The 21815-nt window shown below is 39.5% G+C and overlaps 1 protein-coding gene across 1 annotated transcript in view; it reads left to right on the plus strand.

Annotated features, from left to right (window-relative positions):
- Positions 1 to 8076: 8076 nt before the first annotated feature.
- Positions 8077 to 21815, plus strand: part of si:ch211-250c4.3 (uncharacterized protein LOC100535981 homolog) — a 32491-nt gene continuing 18752 nt past the window's right edge. Inside the window, exons 1-2 of the mRNA XM_034607985.1 lie at positions 8077 to 8498; positions 20430 to 21256. Coding sequence (XP_034463876.1) covers positions 8420 to 8498; positions 20430 to 21256 — 906 coding nt within the window. The 5' untranslated portion in view covers positions 8077 to 8419. The remainder of the gene's footprint in view (positions 8499 to 20429; positions 21257 to 21815) is intronic.

A 21815-nucleotide genomic window follows, 5' to 3' on the forward strand; every position in this document is an offset into this window, starting at 1 on the left:
TCCATCCTACGACATATGAATGAATTAACCCGTCTATGTGGAAACACTGTTGAAGATACTTGTTTTAAATACATCCCATCATAAATCACTCAACAATTTAATCTACAATTGAAAATATAAAATGTTTGAAATGTAATACCCAATCAAATAACTGCTGGACGTATTTAGTTCCATGTCTGTAGGATTACTCGTCTAAAGTGCTTTTTCATGTTGTTTAATGATTGATGTGTACATTGGTTCTCTATAGAAATGAACGCATTCCATCATGGTATAATTTGACAATGCATTTCAGCGGTTGGAAGTGATCCAGGCCTCAGCCAGATATGTGTGTGATGGTGTTTGTGTTGCGTAATAATATTATAATGTTAATCTGATTTGTGTGATTTTTGGCTGGGCCACAGCACACACAATATAGTAAAATAAAACATAATATAAAAGAAAATGTTCTATGTGCTCTTTCTTGTACAGTGTGTTATTTACACATAAAGTCATTATTATTGAATTTGAATAGATTTGAGCTGAAATTCTCATTACCGCATGCGTCCATGATCCTTTCAGTGGATCGCTGACTGCATTTTGGATTGAATAAACACATAAATATTCAAAATGCACATCGTTCATCAAGTCATGTAGTATGGTTAAAACATGACGCATAATAGTGTTATATTTTCAAATTACACTTTTTTGTGGAAAAACACGTCCATTGATGCATTTCCTATCCTCTAGAACATTTTACATGATCCTGTAAATACCTCTATATTTTTTCAATAAAGTTTTATTCTTCCAAGATTCATCACAGAGAAGAGAAGCTACAAGGTGAATAACAGATCAGCTAATTTTCTTCAGTTTTTCACACTTAAAATACTAAATTTCCTTCTCCAACCCCTCGACACGACAAAATGTATTCTCATTACCGCAACATACTGCTGCTAAGGCCAAGTACATCTCAATCTCCCTGTTTCCAGAAGCACCAGACGCATCCTTTCACGAAAATACGATTATAAGATTCATATCTCGTGGCCCCGAGTTGCTTATCTCTTTCCCACAAGTTATTATGTCGTAGTCACGTAATATATATTTTTTTACACATCACACAATCAGACACCAGCTGTCCTTCCTGCATTTAGCAGCTGTGAATGTGTTTCTTTTAGTCTGGATAATGTGTTGGTTCTCCTCGTATTTTTCTAATATAATAGTTTGCTCCTCTGCTGTCAGTTCACTTGTCCATGTCTGTGATTGGTCATATGCAGTAAACCCCACCCCTTTTATGTGAATGTGCTCAGATCTTGATGAGGCAAACCTGGGTTGACTTGACAAGTTGATAACCAGCTTTGTGCGACCGCTTAGCAGGACTGAGATTGTTAGGTTAAGTTCACCCGGATATGGGAAAGATATCCTGGGTATGTTGAACTTGCTTCATAGTACAGGGCCCAGATGTCTTCATCTTCTTCTTTAGTGTTTAACGGCAGCTTGCATCCTTGTTGTTGCATCACTGCCATCTTCTGGTGTTGGTCAACTCCTACAGTGCCCGGTTCAGATAATTGTTATCAGTCCTGTTCTCCTAAGAACGTTTCCCAGATGTGTCTTGCCTTTTCCTCTGTCACCACACTCCTGTGTGCCCTTTACACTAACTCCTGTTTGTCCTGTTGTTTTCATTACCTCGATCATGTCCTTCCTTTCCTGCAATAGACTAGTACATGCTCTATGTTTTCTGGTACCTGTTGAATGTTTCCCTATGATACGGAGTGTCCCATTCAGGTTGCTGTGTCCTATTCTGAGTCTAGTTATAACCACCTCCTCTTTCCTATTTCCTCCCCTGTTTCTCTCAATACCCACTCTGTTTTGTATGGAAAGCAGATGTCTCCCTCTTGTCTCCTGATCCCTGTGCTGCTGACACTCATTATTGATTTTCTTCCATGAAATACCCTTTCCCTCGGATTTTGAGAGTTTAATAGAGATGTCTATATGTTTTCTTTTTTAACAGCTTGCTTGGCTAATTTGTCCACTGTCCCATTACCCATAATGCGCATGTGTGCAGGAATCCAGATGAATAGTGCCTTCATTAACTAATCGTGAATGTATTTCCATAAGTTCAATGAGTTGTTCTTGATTTTTGGATGTACCTCCTCTTTGCACACTTCTCTTCTGCAGTCAACAGCCTGCAGCCTCACATCCTAGCTGGCTCACTCTCCTCCCGCTTCCATCTAGACGACCAACTCGTCCTGTGGATACTGGACTGGTGCTCTCACCACTACTCTTCATCCTCTACATCGATGACTGTAGATCCACACAGACCAACTGTCACCTGGTTAAGTATGCCGACGACACAGTTCTCTGTCTCTGCTATTGGGAGTGGTGTGACAGCTCTTGTTTGGAACTGAACGTCAGCAAAGCCAAAGAGATGGTGGTGACCTTTTCAAATAGGCAGAGGGAACTGGCAGCAGCAGCATCACCACAATCCACGGGGACCCAGTGGAGCTTGTTGAGGAGTACAAATACCTGGGCACCATCTTTGACTGACAACTGAAATTCTCCATCAACATAGAGGAGATTCTCAGGAGATGTCAGCATTGGCAATACCCCCCAACACCCCCCCAACCACATTCAGACACACACTGAAGTCACACACTCCCCACTGCCCAAGCACAGACAATCACTAACACACTAACACCCACACACACACTCTTAAGCAACTGAACATTTTTGCACACAGCTACTATACACTTATACTTACTCATCTGCTTTAGATTTATTTATCCGCTACTATATTTATTAATCTATTACACATCTGCTGTATATATATTTATTAATATGCTACAATATTCATTCATCTGCTGCTCACAATCCTGTACATATATTCTTCATTATCAATATTAACGTTAACTGTACAAAATCAGTTTATTTATTTATCTGCTGTATATATATTTATTCATATGCTACAATATTTATTCACCTGCTCCTGTACATATATTCTTTATTTTACATAATTAATGTCTATATTACTTACTTCAATGCACTTTGATCACTTTAATCATTCAGTATTTATGTTCAGTTTCCATTAACCCGTTCACCGTCCTTTTACAGTCATGTAGACTACTCTTACTTTATCATTTTAATATATTTTTAAATTTTACATTTTAACTGTCTGTGGATATTGCACTGATATCAATGTTGTTTTCTTTCTTGTTTTTAGTTGTTGTCTTGACTTGCTCTATGTCTTAGAATTGCCCTCCAGAAACAAATCTGTTTAGAATTTTGAATTTGACTTGAATTTGTGTACCTAGCTTTAGACTGTGCAGAGCGGATGCTGAGTTCCTGCAGATCAGAACTCTGTTGGGTTCAGCTTGTTCAACCTACTCCAAAACCATACAAATGGTGCACAACTCTGTATAAACTGATGAAATTAGATTTTTTTCTTGCTTGGTGAAACTAAAAGAATAGATCTACCACTAATGGTTCTAATATCCACCCAGGGGTTGCAGGCCACATCACCGTGGAGCAGAACTCTATTCCATGCCCTCTCAAGTTCATGCAACAGTTGACACCAAGCTGTTTCCTGTGTAAGAGACATTTCCCCTGCTTCCAGTTGAATGGCACACACAGGTGATGTTGCTGCCCCAATGCACAATCTGAGAGCCCGTGCCTGTATTAGATCTAGTTAGACGAAAACCAGAAATACCAATGGAAAGAAAAGTCAGAAACATCCGTGACATTACATTTGTGGAGAATTCCATCCACTCTGCAAAGAATTCATTCACACAATAAAAAAAAAACTATACTAATAAGCCAACAGCAACTTATAGAGTCTGAAACTGACTTTCCCTTGGTAAGTTGTGTGGTTGTCGCCTCCTGGGAATGTGTGGAAACAGGAAGTTTGGAAAATGTATGATAGCGTGAAGCACCTGTTGTTTCATAATGTAAAATAATTGACCTGCTTCTTTCAAATGTCACTTCTTCCTCCATTCAGTTTATATTGACACAAGAAACAGCATCATGACATTATAGACTCATAATGTTTACTCATTTTACACACTTCACACTTCAGCACACTTCATTTTAATGCTGACCTTGTTTTCCAAGGTGTGCTGTTTCACACCTTGCTTTTGGGTTTTGGTACAATGACATGACTGAGAAGAGATTATACGTCCTTAAGCCTTTTCCCTTTAAGACTTATTTGTGGATTTATTGTGAGGTTAGTAAGAGTTTTTGAAACCATTTATAGTTAACCCGTCACAGTGTTTAGTTGTGTGTTAGTCCAGTTTAACCTGAAGGATGTTCTGCTGCCACAGAGGAAATAAACTCATGACACATGTCAACAAGTTCTGTAAGTTATGACGTCCTGCAACCGCTGGGAAACTGGAAATGTGGAATACAAATCAGACACAGTGCACCATGTTGCTTCAGTGTTTACACAGTTGTTAAACGGTATGTGGCTCCCTAAATCCTCGCTAACAAAGAAAGGGTCCAGATTCAACGCTGTGGCCATGTCCGCTGCTTTTGAACCACCTAGTGATGCACATCACGAGTTTTATTTTATATATCTTTGAAATACGTTATTGATTTTCAGATTTCATTGGGTTTTCCATGGGTTACTTGATTATTTGTTTTTGATCATCACAGATTCTTGTTTACATTATAAATTTCTGATATTAAAAAAACACTTGTTAAAATTGCCCCTCTTTGCTGGTCGCTGGTCAATAATGACCTGTATACATTACACTTTGATATTTCATGCATAGCTTGGGGTTTCTCTACTACTTTTTTTGAAACAAATTGATTTTTATCATTTAATATTCCAGGTATACATTGAATATCTTGTTTTTATATAAATTACTGATCATTTTTCTTTTCCCAATTGTATTTCCACATCACTTTTACACACATGGGTCAAAAATGACCCTTCTGTATTTACACTGGTGCTTGATCCTCAAACAACATCCGTGTGACTTGTGATTTTACCCATGTTTTTAGCCGTAAATATCAAATGACTGCGATACAGTAAACCAGCCTCTGCCAATAACTCTCACCAGGCAAATAAATCTCCTACATTAACTCCACCATGCCACATCCATACTGGAGCTCCAAATGCTCCAGGAGTACAATCATCGGGATGAAACTTCACATGTTTTCATCCGTTAAAGAGAAATGCAACATTACCACTTCATCGGGAGAGTGATATCTTTTTTCTTCTTGCAGGAGCTTTTGAAAAATGGCTGGACATGACCTGTGGATTCACCTAATAGTATTGTCAGTGGCAGGCTACTCATTAGACACAAAGATATGAAGAGTAATTTATATCCCATATTCTTCATGGTTTAAAGTAAAGATATTTTGGGGAATAACTCTCATCCAGAGTAAGTACAGTAATATATTCATAAAGTAGCATTTATTGATCTTTGACAACAACTTTTCAAAATATATGAGCAGGTCTAACAATTTCAATAACATTTGGTTGATTGATGATGATGACGCATGTTTTTTTCCCATTATTGCTCTTTATGCTTTGGGTCATCTGTTCTTTACATTTTGAGGCACTGAGTAGTTGCTGGGAGGTGTGGGTTGACTATACAGACACAACACGGAAATAAATCAACACTAACTTCTCCAACTATCAGCTCCATATGCAGGATCTTATTCCCTGGAGAAGGAAGAGCTGTTTTCCCAGTTTTCAGTCTGTTACTATGTCTGAGTAAACGTAAAATGTAGATTTCTTTACCTTACCAAAAAATGTATTCTAGATCAGTCAATGGCACTTTAACACCTTAATAGCAATACTCACATGCACAGAGATGCCACTGGACTTATTCAGAAACTTTTTGACTATTGTACCAGAGGGAATACAAATACCACAAAGCACATTCATTCCATTTAGCCACAAATGTTCCATCTTTTACCTATTGACCAGGAATCCGGCTACACAATACTTCTGATTTCCATCATGTGCACACAATGCAGCCATTGTTCATTTCATTTACTCTGTACACCAGCAGATTCTACCAGTGTGCAGAATATAAAATAAATAAGAAACATCTAAACAGTATCAATATAGCAGTGTTTCTAACCTGTTGTATCACCAACTATCTGCAAGATGGCAGCAAAATCCTTTGTCTGAAGTTCAGACATGGGGTTTAGACTTTGCAACATACAGTCGGCCACTGTATTGTTCATTTTAATCGAGAATTGTACACAAAGACTCTAAATAACAACGGCAGGGTAAGGAAACAGTATTAGCTGCTTTTTCAAGACTATTGCTTCGGGTACTGACTGTTTTTGTGACCTTGTGGGAATTTTGAAAAATACTATGTAAAATGGCCTGTGAGAAATACAGTATTGAGCAATACATTTTCAACACTAGATGTCACTGTCATAAAAAAAAAAAAAAAGAAAGACCACCAATGCAATAATTGCTCATTGATAAAAAGGTTTACCTTAGTTTAAAAAACTGACATATGTATATATTAATATGTATGTTTACTTCTGTTGAGTAAGCATAGTGTCCTTCACTTCACACACTGGCACAGAGTGAGAGCATAAGGTAAAACAAACCGAGAGTTAGCTTCTTAGCTCAGCAACAGCAGTTTTTCAAGCCAACAACGTTTGGGAAAATGCAGATATTTAAAGAAATGTATTGATCAAAATTAATAAGAGAAATGAAATATCTAAAAACAGGAGTGATGTGCAAGTAAGACAATTTATTTAAATAGGCCACACCAGCTTATCCTGTAATAGAGCTTAGTTACCTCTGCCTTTATTTACATAGCTTTCTACATTAAATCTAATGTTATTGATATAAATCTGCATTCACAAATCACAGTTTGCCTCATATAGGGCTTAAGAATCTGTACAAGGTGCAACATCCCAGTGTGAGGAAAAACTTTAAAGGGAGAGTCATATGTGAGGGATCCTTCTGCAGTGCAATAGATGCCACGTGTAATAGAGCACATCATAAAAATAATGAAATTCAAAACACTTGACAGAGAAAAGACAGAGTGATGGAGAGTTATACAACTATCACATGGCTGCTTCCCTTGTTGCAACTCTTTACCCAATCAATGACGAATGATATATATTATCAATGGCCATTATCTGAGGGAAACTCAATGTAGAAAGATAGAGCAGCAGAAATAATGGTGCTTGACATATGTGTGCAAGCTGCAACAGATCAGCTAGGCACACAGTGTGCAACATAATTCTAACCATCAGCCCAAAACCAAGTCCTAACCCTCAAGCAACTGTTTGACGTTGTGTAAGAAAGAAAGAACCACCCATGATCTCCTCACCTTCCAAAAGATCCTCAGTCCAAACAGGTCTTCACATAGTTTAGGAATACAAACACACACACACACACACACACACACACACACACACACACACACACACACACACACACACACACACACACACACACACACACACACACACACACACACACACACACACACACACACACACACACACACACACACAAGAGAAAGAGAGATGTCCTTCCACTTGCCCCATGGCAAAACACATGAACATCAACCTTAAAAAGTAGAATTCAAGTTACAGAAATGGTGTTTCATTAGAATATATCTAATATACAGTATCTTATATATCTATTAAAAACAACCTACAATTTGTTTGGTGAATGTTAGTCCAATTGTATAGCTGGAAGCAGTGATAACTACTTTTATTATTCCCTTTGAAATGGAATCATCAATTTATTATTGGTATTTTACATCCAATTAGATATTTCTTACACATTAATGAAAGTAACCTGGATTCATTTTTTTATTTAACATTCACTGAAAACTGTAATTGATGTGAATCTGTGATTGATGTGAATCTGTGATTGATGTGAATCTGTGATTGATGTGAATCTGTGACTGATGTGAGGCTGTGACTGATGTGAGGCTGTGACTGATGTGAACGGGGGCTTTACCACTCAAATCTCAGTGGACCATCAGCCTCCTCCCTCTTTAACCACTCCTGGTCTTCCTCTGGCTCTTGTCGCTCCCAGTTCGCCTTCAGGCCGAGTGTAAATCATTCCTCCCTCCTCCTCCTCCTCCTCCTCCTCCTCCACTTCTCTCCCTGAAGCTGGCTGCCACTCCTCCCTCCTCCTCTCATGACTCTAAATGCTGCTGGAGCCTGGCCCCCTTTACTCTTCCCGGCTGGAGGAATGTGATGCATTCACACACGCGCTCTCACTCACAAGTGCACAGGCGGTCCAGCACACGAGGAAACACAGGTATCATGACCCTGCTCGAGGACAACCTCCAACAACAGATGCCTTATCCTCAACTGAGTCTCAAGGCAGAATAAACCTCTCTAAAAACATGATGAGGAATCACTGAGGAACTTTTTATTCTTTTTTTTTTTATTTTAATTTTAAACCTAGCACATTTGAAGTTTCCTCAACTTCAGGGATTGTTAAGGCAACATGAGTGTGAAGAGGAAAAAGGCCGGACTTGTCATCAGCTGGCACAAGTCAATCTCCATCCTGGCTCCTTGGAGGAAAGGTAACAGTCACCTTCTGTCTTCTCCTATGTCTTTGTCTTGTGAGGTGAGATGCTGCGGTAGTTCCTCTGATGTTCAAACAGCTCATCACAAACCGGTGCTTTACTCCGTCCACTAACAGCTGCATGTTTGCTCGACCTGTGCCAGGCATTTGTCTGAGCAAGCAGAGCAATGATTAGCGCTCTGAGGGCCTCTGTCATCTGTATCATTGCTGACTGACACTTTAATTGAGCTGAAGAAGTAACTGTGGGTCCACAGGGTTGTTTTGACGAGAAGCAAATCTGTTGTCTGTTGACGTTTAGCAGCTCCAGCACATGACTGTCTGTCTGTATAATAAAAGTTTAATTGGATTCCCAGAAGGCAGATTAACTTCTCTTTCTAAAGAGCAATAAACACTGAGGAGGCTCCAAACCAAACTTTCAAGACCTGATTTTTCATCTTCTCTGGCTGTTAGACATTAAACTCTTGTGGTATCCTCATTTTATTCCAAGAAGCGGTTTGAATGAAAACTGAGAGCTGTGAATATTTATTCTGTGTGGCTGCCACAACAAAGCCGACGTGGAGAACAGATACAGTGCTGTACCACCTTCTCCGTGTCCCTGCTAGAACAGGAGGACAGGAATGAATAGCAGCTTTCAAGGAGGAACAATTATTTCATTCAACAATGTAGATTCTTCTTTCTGTGTAACTGAAGTACTTCTCCTGCACTATCTGCTTGACAAAAACAACCAGGAAATCATGAGTTACTGTAGCTCAATTAAGTCAGCCAAGCATGTATGATTTTGATATGATGTAGTTAGTGAAACCCCAAAGAGCATAATATCACAACATGTTTCTCTATTATGTGTCATCATCAGATGAACACATTCAAGTCTTAAGTTTTATTTATGTTTGTAGTCCACCTGACGCATCCATTAGTTTAGATATTCACTGCTCTGTGTTGCTCCTGTTTCAAGATGTTGCAAGAGGCTCAAAGGCAGCCAGGCCACAGGCGGGTGGTAATTATCTGTTGGTTTGCCACAATAAGCATCATGTTTCTTATAGCTCTTAAATATTGATTAAAAATTGTGATAAGTATAGCTATAAATTGTGATAGTGGTATCTTCTTGCCACTTGGCGGCAGCAAAATAGGCAATCACAATCGAATGTATTCACTAGTTTAAGAGAAACATGTTAGTAACACGTGTCTATTCACAAATGCAGAGGACAGCTGGCAACATTGGCATCCATTTGAATTGTATTTGTGAACACCTTATGAGTGTAAGTCTAAGACTGACTCACCTTTTTGCTTTCTTTTGTTCTCCACCAACTCCTGAAAACATGTTTTTGATCAGTGACATGCTCTGCTACATTCAGCAGCTAGTGTGCAGTTGGTCATCAAAAGCTTTTTTGCATGAAAACAGCTTCTCTGAAATGAGAACAGTACGATGGAACAAAGTATTTATATTAATTTGTAAATTTAAAGGAAAAAAGTTGTGATATTATGATAATATAGAAAACAAAAATTAGGAAATAAGCAGCAAGGAAAACTCACGCTCACTGGAATTTCAGTCCTTCTGGTTCCAAAATTTTGATTTCCAATGTCACTGTTTCCTGAGAAACTACGAAACCCTTTGAATGGAACCAAACATTTCCCCCTCGTCTCGTAAATGTACAATATTTTTACTCATTATGACTTTAATCTCTGAAAATGTATGACTTTTTTCATATTTAGTGGCCCTAACAACCGAAAAAGCAGAGGCTCAGCCAAACAATACATTTATTGGCTATGAAACCAAAACAATTTGCTAAAATAGGCTTAGAGCTTTGTTGAACTTGATGATTCTCTGTGGGTGTGAGAAATGTCTAGTGTGCATAGTCATAATGGCCACTATTATACGATACAAAAATACAGATTCATGGTTGTATTGATATTTCTTTATCACTTATAATAGTATTGATAACTGGAGCTTTAATTGGTGTAGATAATATGCTGCCATATGTGTCTGAAGAGTGTTGCTCTAGTATATTGTCAAGTTTTCACACTATCAGGGTTTGATACCCATTAATTCAGCAGCAGTGAGTTCTTGAAAGCCCTTTCCTTTTATAATACAGGCATCAGGTTGCTCTGTATTCCAGGTCCAGGCCTCTCATAGGAATCACTGTCAGATTATTTACAGTACAAGCCAACACACCTGCTGAGCGGTAAATCCTCCAGCAGTTTTGCTGCGGGAGTGATGATAAATCTCCTCATTGTTGCAGCTGTGAGTGAGCCCCTCTGCTCTCCACTGCTTGACAGCCATCACGTTGTTTGCAACGTTAACTCACAGTTAGAAGAAGAGGGCTATTGTCAAGATAACACATTGTGTGCAGTGCAGTGGGGTGGGGACAGGCTTTTGATTTGTGCATTCTTGTGTGGTCCTGTTCAGAACACCGCCTTTCTCCAAACTGTAAAATGACACCAGCGGCTGAAACCTGAAGCTGTTTGTTTCACAACTTTATCAGAGCGGTTGAAATAATTTGCCTTCTGTAAAACCCTCCGCTCATCAATCAGTTGGTGACTAATACCTGAAATATGCCAATGTGAGGCAGATGCTGTGTAATGGACAGGATTACAATGTGAGACCTTACTCAGACATTAGGAATTTGAGTTGCTGGGGTGAAAGAGGTAGTAAACTCGAGTAAACTTGGAGCATTGAGATATTTGCTCATATAAGAAGGTTGTTGTTATTGGTGCTTTATAATGTATTGCATCACTTATGTCTGGCTATTAATTTATATACGATCGCAGCAAAGCACACAAAGCATTGCAAGGTTGTGAGAATAACCTTAATTCTCTGGTCGGACTCACGGTGGAAACCTATACTTAAGATATAACCTTCAATATAAGGCAACAAATGTGTAGAAAGCTAGAGTATAAGAGGCAAATTGAACTCCTTGGTTATCATCCTCTTTAAGCTGGATTTTTTCTTGCAAGTGAGAATCCATCTTTGCAGGCTCCAAGCTATTGGCTTGTGGTTGAACCACAGGGGTTTGGACCAATCAACAACAATGATAGAGGAACTACTGGCAGCTATGGGCATGTCTAAGGTGTGAGCGAGAAGCGACTGTTCGAGAACAACAATGGCGGCTGCTACGGTTAAGCATAGATGCTGCTGTAACATTAGTCATATCAGAACTGGAGAGAATTTCTTGATTGGAAGAAGAGCAAAGGACGGCACTTAAGTCTTTTCATCATGGAAAATATGTTTTTACTCATCTCCCAACTGGCTTTTGCAACCGTCATAGACGGTGATAGACAGATGGTTTCTAATCAACCACAAAGAATTTTTTTTAAAGCGCCTGCCCTCTTCCAAATAGTTTCCAATTAAGCTTTTCCAGATGGACTATCTGGAGCATCAGGTCATTCTACTTCAGATGTGTGAGGACTTGTAAGAAAACAAGTTTACCATCATCAACGATGTAATTCTGCTTCTGCACAGCATATTAGACAGGGATGATAAACATAAACTATTTATGTTTGCAGTCTATCATTAACAACATTCCCCACAAGCTCAAGACTGTAGCAATTCATCAAAATGTCACAACTTTGCAAGAAAGCAATAGTAGATATATCAGAAAAAGGCTTAAAGGTCTTACACTAAACATTTAACTGATGGCTCCTCTCTGTCCTTCTTACTTTACTTTTATTATTTTTAAATCTTTCCATCCTACCACAAATAATATATAAAAAAAGAAAACACCAAGTTAACTATACTCTTCTTTATTTTGAGTACTTTATTTTGGGGGTGGGGGGTTTATACATACACAAGCCCACATCAGTGATCAGCTTCTGCTTGTTAGAGAATGAGAATAGCTGTGAAATCAGACTGGGGAGAGTAGCCTGTGCTCCTGCGCATTCTTGCCTTATCTTAACGGTTTCTGATAGGACAAAGCAGAGTTGGGGGGCCCTGTTATCTTTGATAAGAAAAGGAATCTGGGGGTGTCATCCTCAGGGAGTCCAGAGTCAAAAAAGAGGTGGAGAAGATAACAGGGATTCAAACTGGGTCTTGTGCTGAGAGATGGTGGTGATTTCTGAAATTGGATTTTAAAGATTTCAATTCACTCAACACTTGCTGATGTAACGGCGCTACTTTGATCATAATAATAATTGGGTTCATTTGCCAGGTATTTGTTCATAGGAGGAGGAACACAACCGACTCGAAGATGCAACAATTAACGCTGAAATTGTTTCAAAATAAGCAAATCTCATGATCCACAAATACATGTTTAACATTTAATATAATTCAACCCAAACTATTTACCACATAAAGTCGCTCATCATAGCTCATCATGTCTGTACTGTACCGCAGAGCTCCAGGCGGTACCTTGACCAAACCAATGACTGTATCTAAAGATGGATGACAGCTCCTCACAAGTGAAGCCAAAACATCTTGATCGCCCCCTTGTGGGTGGCTGCAATAAAGGTCACCTACCCTGCCTCCTCCATGTTAGCAGATAGGGCATGGACCAAACTAAAAAGTCAAAAAGTACACATTACATTTCACATCATGATAGGTATTTCTTATCACACTGGGTATGTATGTATGTCTGATTTGTTTTGGCTTTAATTTGTTATTTGTTGCTATTCAAGATTAGAAATATCATTGAGAGCTGTGACTGGCTCGTCACTGATCACATGGCTGTATCAGTGGAACTTTGACATCACTCCCCCAATCATGACTACAAAGACTCAGGTTCCAAATGATGTCACCAGTGCAAGATGGCGCAGCACGTACCCCGGGATTTGGCCTCATTTTTGTACAGTGGGACAAAGTGGAGACGTGCTCTCTGCCCTGGTTTGGTCCCCCAGTGTTTTGGATGGAGACAGTTGGGGAGGACTGGCAGGAACGCATGGTTCTGAGGGAGTCATTAGCAGAGGGAGAAGTTGGAACTCTTCCATGATATTCAATGGAACTTTTTTGCAGTAGCAGCAGTGTGGTGGTTGTTGCACATAAAATGAAGAAGCAGATCTGTGCACAATGTGGGTTTGACAGTGCAGAACATCATCCCAGTTTGGGAGTGTAGACGAATCAGCCCTCAGATGGCTGTAAAGACATTGCAGCTGTTAGCGTAGGCTACCTATTGGCTGTTGTGGATTATAGAGCAGGTCATTCATCTTTACTCTGTCACACACATTAATGCCATAACCATGAAATATTTCATTTCATTTTCTTTGGCTACTTTGTGAAAATACTTTAGGTAGTTGAATAATGTAAAAGTTGTAAAAGTGGAAAGACGACAAAATCAAGAATAAAGGGAATTGTGTGATTCAATGTATGTTTGGGTGTGACTTCACCAAATAAAGTGAGCAAAATATTATTGAACTGAGTTTCACTAAGCACTCAGCAGGCGGCAGGCCGAGCGAGACCCACCCATTCTGGACACAATCGCAGTCCACCACTGTGCCGCTCCCCACTGGAGCACAGACAAATGACCAATCCATAACCTCAGTGCACCAGTGCAGAGCCCCCTGCTTCATACTGTATGATGGTTACCAGGCTGAAAACAGCATGTTACAGTGCAGAGAGGCCAGCTTGAGTAACAGTTGATCAGATTGTAAAGCACCACACAGAGGTTAATAATACTGTGAGACATGATTTTACAACTCTGGAAAGTTAGCACAGAGATTTTATCTTGTGCTGTGATGCTGTTTACATGGGAATGACCCCATTCACATTGGAAAGTCAACTATGGAATGTGCACTAGCATACGTTTGTTTGGTCAATGAAAATAATTTGCAGCTACATTTATCTTTTAAAAGTTGAGCCAGTTTTATTTATATAATTATATAATTATACATTCTTTTAGATCTCTCTATATACCTCCCCTATCTAAATGAGGTAGCCTCATTGAAAAATAAATGAGGATGAGTGTCATGGTGTTTTCATGTAATGCCTAACTCTTTCTAAAAAATTATTAAAATAAAATAAAATGACATATGGCCAGAGACTGTTAAAAATTAATATAAATGCAAACAATGACCATTTTAAATCAACCTTGCATCATTAATGAAAAACTAACATTGTACGGTAATAGGATATCATACTCCAATGATTCACAACTGACCTGACCCTACAACTTCAGTCACCTCATGTTTGAGTTATTTAACAAGTGAACCGTGAACCAGATTTGATTCAGTGACAGGGAAAGTTACTTTACTTATTAATAATCAGTTTGTAACATCATTATTAACAAGTCTAAACTATTTTTTGCATCAATTTAATGCAGAAATAAACAACTAACATTTCAACATCGTGTGCTAACCCTCCCAAAACAATAGCCAACCACTTGGCTCGGCCACTCAAAGCTCTTTCCTCCGGTAGATAAGCGGCCAGTCTTGACCACTGACTACCCAAAGTGTGAACAAGGAGTTGAAATAACCATAAACCACATGGGCTGTAAAAATAGGTGGCTTGTCTCAGCCTGTTTATGACCTCCTGTGTTCAGGATCCAGGAGGCCAGAAGAGCTCAGTATTTACCCGAAGGCTCTCACGTGCCTGGTCAACACACTGTGCTATTAAACCAACCACCGTGGACTGTAAAACAACATAGACTAAAGTGTCTGCGATTTTACTCATGTTCATATCATCATCTTTGTGTAGTAACTACAATGGAAAACTATAAAATTGGTAAACCTATCGCCATCATTACTCTGTAACCCTTTTATCTTCCTGGTGAAAAATGCTTCTCAGACTCATCACATAGAAGAACTATGCAGCAACAGCTTGTGTGATACTTTTGCAGTAATCCAGGTCCGATCCCTTGGCTTTAACAGAATAGTTCCAGCATGTAACTCCCCCTAAATTATTGTTTTTACATTCCTGTTGATGGACTTCACTGCTGGGATAGAGCCTGAGCTTTACAGGTGTTGATAGGCCTATTTTTCACTAGAGTCATAGAGACAAGCTAGTAGTTTTGCCTGCTTCCTGTCTTTACACTAAGCTACTCCAAACATGTCCTGACTCTAGGTCCATATTTAACACAGACACAAGGGGTGATGTCAGTCTGCTGATATACACTTAATATTTAACTTCTCTTTTATGTGAGCCTCAGCTACCTTGGATTTATTTGAGGAAACAAATGACTAGTATTTTGGAACCATCATCTATTGGCCATTAGATGAGCTGCATTCTAAGGCCCAGGTCTCAGTAAAAAAACCTTCAGAATTGTCCCTGGATTTGCTTAATTTTTGTTTGCTTTTGTAAGTGCACCACAATTTCTGGAGCAGGAATATCTGACTCCAGCAATAGGAGCAGAATAAGACTCCAAAACCTCCTCATCTTTTTCCGACTTAACTGACACTGAGCCCAAGGCAAGAGAGAGGGCAACGGGGCAATCCACTTACTCTCCTTTCTCACCTTTAGTTCTGAAAACTCTGACCTTGTGAGGCACTGAGTTGAATGACAACACTCGGACTGCCTGGAATGTGATGAGAATATGCCGGGAAATGGCTCAAGGACATTTGTTAGTCGGTAATGAGGCTTTAGGATGAGTTCGGGGCGAGGCAGAGGGTGAGGGGAGGTCAATAATTATATGTTGTGGGGCTTACTCAAGCCCAGAGACTGGAAATAGGCTGAGTCAGCCTGCGGAGACAATTACAGGATAGAAATGTGTTTGTGTTGTTTGGGAGGTATGAGAACAGCTGGATCAGGGCAACACCTGTCCAGCTGAAGGTGTTTGTGTGGGGAGGATTGTGGGGAAGGACGGAGATTGTATCACAATAGCAAGGAGTCAGATTACACGGCTGAGTTGGCTGAGATGACTTCAGTGTGTAATTAAAGTCAAGCTGCTCTCCGTACTGTCTGCTGGAAATTCACAGGTCCGGCAGTACAGGAAGAAAATAAATAAGACAGGATGGAGTCACAAGTCGAGTAAAAAACAATGTCTGGCATTTGGTTCATTTTAATTTGATTTAACATTCGTTTGTGACATTTTTAGCTGTTTTGTCAGTGAAAATGTATCTGCGTCTTGTTTATGCTGTTAATGAATAAAAGATGACGTGGACACAGAGACACCATAGATGACTATGACAGATTATACAGCCAACTATTCTGAGCTAGGCATTACTTTCATAATGAAGTGTGAACTAGTGAGTCCCTTTATGTAATGATGCAGAACGTTAAAGAGATCAGATTAAGCCTGTACCACAGTTTAATGTCAGAGTAAACCAGACTATGTGTTCTAACATTTAATCACTTCAAGAGGTCTTCAGACCCTTTCACTTCTTCCCACTGTACTATGTTGTATTTAACTTTTATATGATAAAATTGACAACAATCCAGTATAATCCTTTGTTTGCAAATTTATTAAAAATCTAAAGTTGAAATCTAAAAGTTTTTAGACCCTTTGAGTTGACACTCCAAGCTGAAATCAGGTGCATCCTGTTAACTTTATTTTCATTGTCTTAAAGTGAACTGGTATCCATTGATGGTAAACTAAATTGAACTAAACTGAATTGAACTAAGTGATAAAACTGTGGTGAGGTATCGATCAGGACACTTTATATAAGAGTTTTTTAAAGCTCTGAGTTCTTCCCAGGAACAGTGACATCAATGACTTTGAAATGGAGAAGTTTGGAACCATCATAACTTCCTTGAAGTGCCGATCCACCCAAACTGAGTAACCAAACAAGAAGGGCCTTTATCAGGGAGCTGACCAAGAACCCAACGATTACTCACAGACCCTTAGAGGTTCTCTGCAGAGATGAGAAAACCAGCAAACACAGAGATTTTCTCTTTTTTTTTTATTGGTAGAAATCTCCACAAAAATGTACTTGGCCTGAGTGAGCGAGTCTCCTAATTTTAGCTAATTAATTAATTTCAATATAACATGTAGCTTACGCACATGGTTTTGTGCCTGGGCCCTCAGCCTTTGCTGAACTTACAACAAACCAGGAAAACTGTTGAGCAGTTCTACGTCTGAAAATCATTTGTATAAATGCATCAGAGCAAAAGTATTCTGGGGACAACGGCAAGAATCTGAAAATAAATTAACAGATAATTAACATATAGGTCTCTTACGTCTGTCAGCTGATCTTGTTTTTCATGCCTACTGTTTGACTGTAAATCACTGAACACAACACTGGCTCTGAGTGGCTTGAAGGTACTGCTCAAGAGACAGTAAACACTAATTTAGGCTCGTGAAGACATAAATACACAAGTGTTTCAATACAGTGAGGTAATTATGAAAAACAATACGCCTTAGTTGTGACCAGCTGAAGCCACAATGGAAATGCGGTTACATGCTTTGAACTATTTTTCCCAGCTTTTAGCAAAAACAGGAAATGTGTTTTCTAGCCTACGTGGACGAGGATTTATTTTGGGAGTTATGTTTTCCTCATGTAGCACGACACTGCAACAAGAGCTCACCAAATCACAACACTGACTATATTGGAAATACATTAGTTAAGACAGTTTTAAATCCTACTGGGAATCAATTGCTAAAAGAGAAGATTTTTTTTTTATTAGTACATTGAAAATATAATATTATATTAATGACGATAATTAGGCTTCTAGAAATAGAAAAAGGGCTGTAAGGATTAGGGTTATGATTATTTTTAATTGATGTACACATAATCATTTGTTTTGGGTCATTTGTTGACCAGAGTTTGGGTTAAGTGCTTTTAGACACATATGATCCATGTGTGACAACAGGGACACTGTAGCTTTAAAAATGCCTCACACTTTGTTTTTGTCTTGAACCAAGTTTGAAAAATTCTATAATTAACGGAGCTCCACTACTACGAATAATCCGATGGAGCCTGAAAGATCATTGTGACAATATGTATTTATCTTAAAAACACACAGCAGCAGAGAAAGAGCCTGGAATGGAGAAATAATTTCCAAAATGCTGCAATCTCTGTGCTGGTGTGATAAAACATTTATGTATTCAGCTGTGGAGGCAAAGTGTTGTTGGCAGCAGAAGATGGAAATATAGATCACTGTGATAATAATATCATAGTCTAACCCAGTAACAGCCACGGGGATTTTGTTCATTTGCAAGTAAAAGTTTCTAGGTTCAAACGAATTGTCAATTTTTTTATATTAATCTTTGGAGCAACTCGCCCACAGTTGACATGATCTCACTTTCGAGAAACGAAGACCCAGTTTCCCTGATCTGATCTAAAAGTTAACAAACAAAATTTGCATTTTTACTAAATTCACTTCACTTGGAATACCCTCCTCCTGCTCCTCCTCTTCGGGGAACTGTGGGTGTGTTGCTGTTCTGTTAAGTGATGGACTTTGAAATCAAAGCAAGACATTTTCGGAGGAAATGCTTCTGTATATAAACCTTTAAAAACAAGTTTGATCAAACTATTCCATCTCTCACTTTGAGATTTTCAGTTGTGCCAAATTACAATCAAAGTCAGAAAACCTCAAATCACTTCCAATCAGCTGACATCCTGTTTCTGACTATTAAGCTGTGAATCATGCATCATGCAGAAAGGCCTCTGCCCATCACAATCTCAACATCCTGTCCGCCTTAATTAAACCACACAGAAGGAAGAGGAGGTCATCATGCACACATGTGCATGATAACTCTGTATACGTTTATTTCTGCTGTGCCGTGCCTACTATGACTGAGCCAAAGACTTTTGCTTTTGTTCAAATTCACACAACATGCTTCGGACTCCCTTCTTCAAACTTCTGCTCAGAGAGGATAAAAGTATCGCCGATTCAAAGAAAAGTTAATCTCATATTTGCCTTGGCAAGATCTCCACTTCACCCTGCAGGAAGGCACCCAACCTCCCCTATTGCTGGAGTGTGATCTAACACTCTAGAATTACATTCTTTCAAAAATGGCGCTTAGTTGCTGGTTTATTCCAAGTATTTGCTAGCAACCCTCAAGCTTAATCAGGGCCCCTGCATCTCCTTTGGGGGGAAAGAGGGAATGCGTTTTTGTCTCTGCCCTTAAGATTCAAAGGATGGAAGGAAGGAAAATGTAATTTGACTGACAGCTAGATGTATCAAATTGCCCACACTGAGAAAGAGGAGAGGATACATATGACTGCTCCCTGTCATGGTCTTAACCAAAGCTTCAGATCAAAGCTGCACATTCAGGTCGAATACAATGACAAATTGTACCGATCCTGTGGTATTCGAGTCAAATAGAAGGATTACATAAATGTCAGTCCCCTCGTTTCACTCCAGTTATATCACTGTAGATGTACTATGTGATTGTACATAAGGGCCATTGATGGTCAAAAGATTGGATCCAACCCAGCACATGTCAACTGACAGAATGGTTGAAATACCAGCATGTCTACAGTCTTTTCTTAAAAAAAACCCTTAAAATCAATTATAGTTGTACAGTGGCCAGCTATTATATAAAGTGGCTATTATAAGTCAAGCAAATCCACACTCTGGCAACCCCAATGAACACTAGATTTCAGCTTAAGCTCAGGTATTTCAAGGCCTTTTGTTTCGTTTGAGATGTATTCGAGACATTTGAGGCTATGTGATAACGATACAAATTGGCAATCCAGTCTCTTCAGTAAAGATCCAGTCTCTTCAGTAAAGATCCAGTCTCTTCAGTAAAGAAAAATGACAAAATTGTATGTTCATGAGCAAAGACCTTAAGAATTTGATGCTTGTCTCTGGGGAGTCATCAGAGAATAATAAGGGGTGTATCGTCTGGGACTTTAACTTGAGTGAATGCTGGTTGTTTCATGTTTTATATGTTGGTTTCTTTGAACTCAAACCACATTTATAACAATGACAGTGAAAGTACCCAAATCTTATTCAAGAAGATATTTTAAGCCACGACCTTTGCCTACCCAACTCTTACTGGGTAAGAAATGAACCAAACCTTGGCCATAGGGGTGTCAAACCATATTATAAAAGTGTCATGCTGATGGACTGACTCAGATGACACAGCTAAAATAAATCTTTCTTTCTTTATCTGTTTTGAAGGGAAAGGAGACAGAGATGCAGTTTTGGATAGCGAGGTTGTCCTGACGAAAATGAAGCTCATCAGTAACTTCCATGAGAAGCTCCTGATGTCTGGTGACTCTACGTCCACAATGTCTACAGTATCAGTTTCTGAACAGGACATATCGGATCTCACCAAAGCCCCTGAGGTGAATCCCCACCTCGATAAGTCTGGACAGCCTCAGATGGAAACCAGCTCAGACTACCTGCCTGCCCATTTCTCAGACTCTCAGCTGCCGAGGTTATACAAGTTTGAATCAGAGGACTCTGGAGTGGATCTTCCAAGTGGCGCTAACTCTCCATCCACCCCAACAGGCTCCGAGCAGAGCTTTGTGGTTCACAGTCGAGAGTCCTCCTGCGATTCCTCTTGCAACTTAAACTCTGACACTACCACTCTCCCTGATAAACTAGTCAGACATGCACAGAGCTCTGAGATTAAACAGGCAGAGGACTCGGTGGATAACAGTTTGGGTACAACAGTGAATACTCAGGACAGTGTGTTCATACACTCAGAAGAACTCTGTTCTTCAGCTGTGACAGCAGAACTTCACATGGATAAGGATGTGGATAGAGACCAGAGTAGGGCTTCAGGAGATAGTCCTGAAGGAGATGAGCTGTCTGAACAGCTTGAGGAGACCAGGGCAGTAACTGAGAGGACCTGCTCAGAGGATATGAGGCCTGGTAATCAACTCTCAACAGGAACCTGTGATGACATGTTGGGCTGTGACTTACAGTCAGAGCCTATAAGGAGGAGTGCCACCAGTGACAGCCTGGAGGAGTACATGGATGAATGCTGCAGACTTAGTGAGGTAAGAAAAACAACATGTCTAAACATCCATGAATTTATCCATCCATTTTCTGCACATACTGAGGCAGGTAAAGAGAGTTAAGCACAGTAAGCAAGGTAGCCCAGATGTTCTTCTCCCTAGCCAAATCCTCCAGCACTGCCTTGGTAGCAAGACATGTTCCAAGGCCAGATGGGATAAGCTACGTAATATTTCTGGCAAAGCCTGCATTCACCCCAGGGAGCACTTCTAGTCTTAAGATGTTCACCTCAACATTTTTAGGATAAAACATTTGTGCATCCAATATCACACGTAATAGCATAATTTGATATGGAGCAGACAAGATTCAGATTGAGTGTAAAGGCAAATTGTCCTTTCACTTGATTTGCATGACTTGTGGTTATTTAAGAACTAATGTGGTCATGAAAATAAGCAGGAATTTCTAAATTATGTCAAATGTACATTTAGCTTTTCTGGACAGTAATCAATTGTGCTGTAGTACAGAGTGTCCCTGTGCTTCTCCAATATTTCCTCTTGTTTTCCTCTGGACCCTTTTCAACTCCTACAGCTACATTTTTGCCTC

This window comes from Hippoglossus hippoglossus, chromosome 15 (assembly GCF_009819705.1).
Source record: "Hippoglossus hippoglossus isolate fHipHip1 chromosome 15, fHipHip1.pri, whole genome shotgun sequence".
Classification (NCBI taxonomy): Eukaryota; Metazoa; Chordata; class Actinopteri; order Pleuronectiformes; family Pleuronectidae; genus Hippoglossus; species Hippoglossus hippoglossus.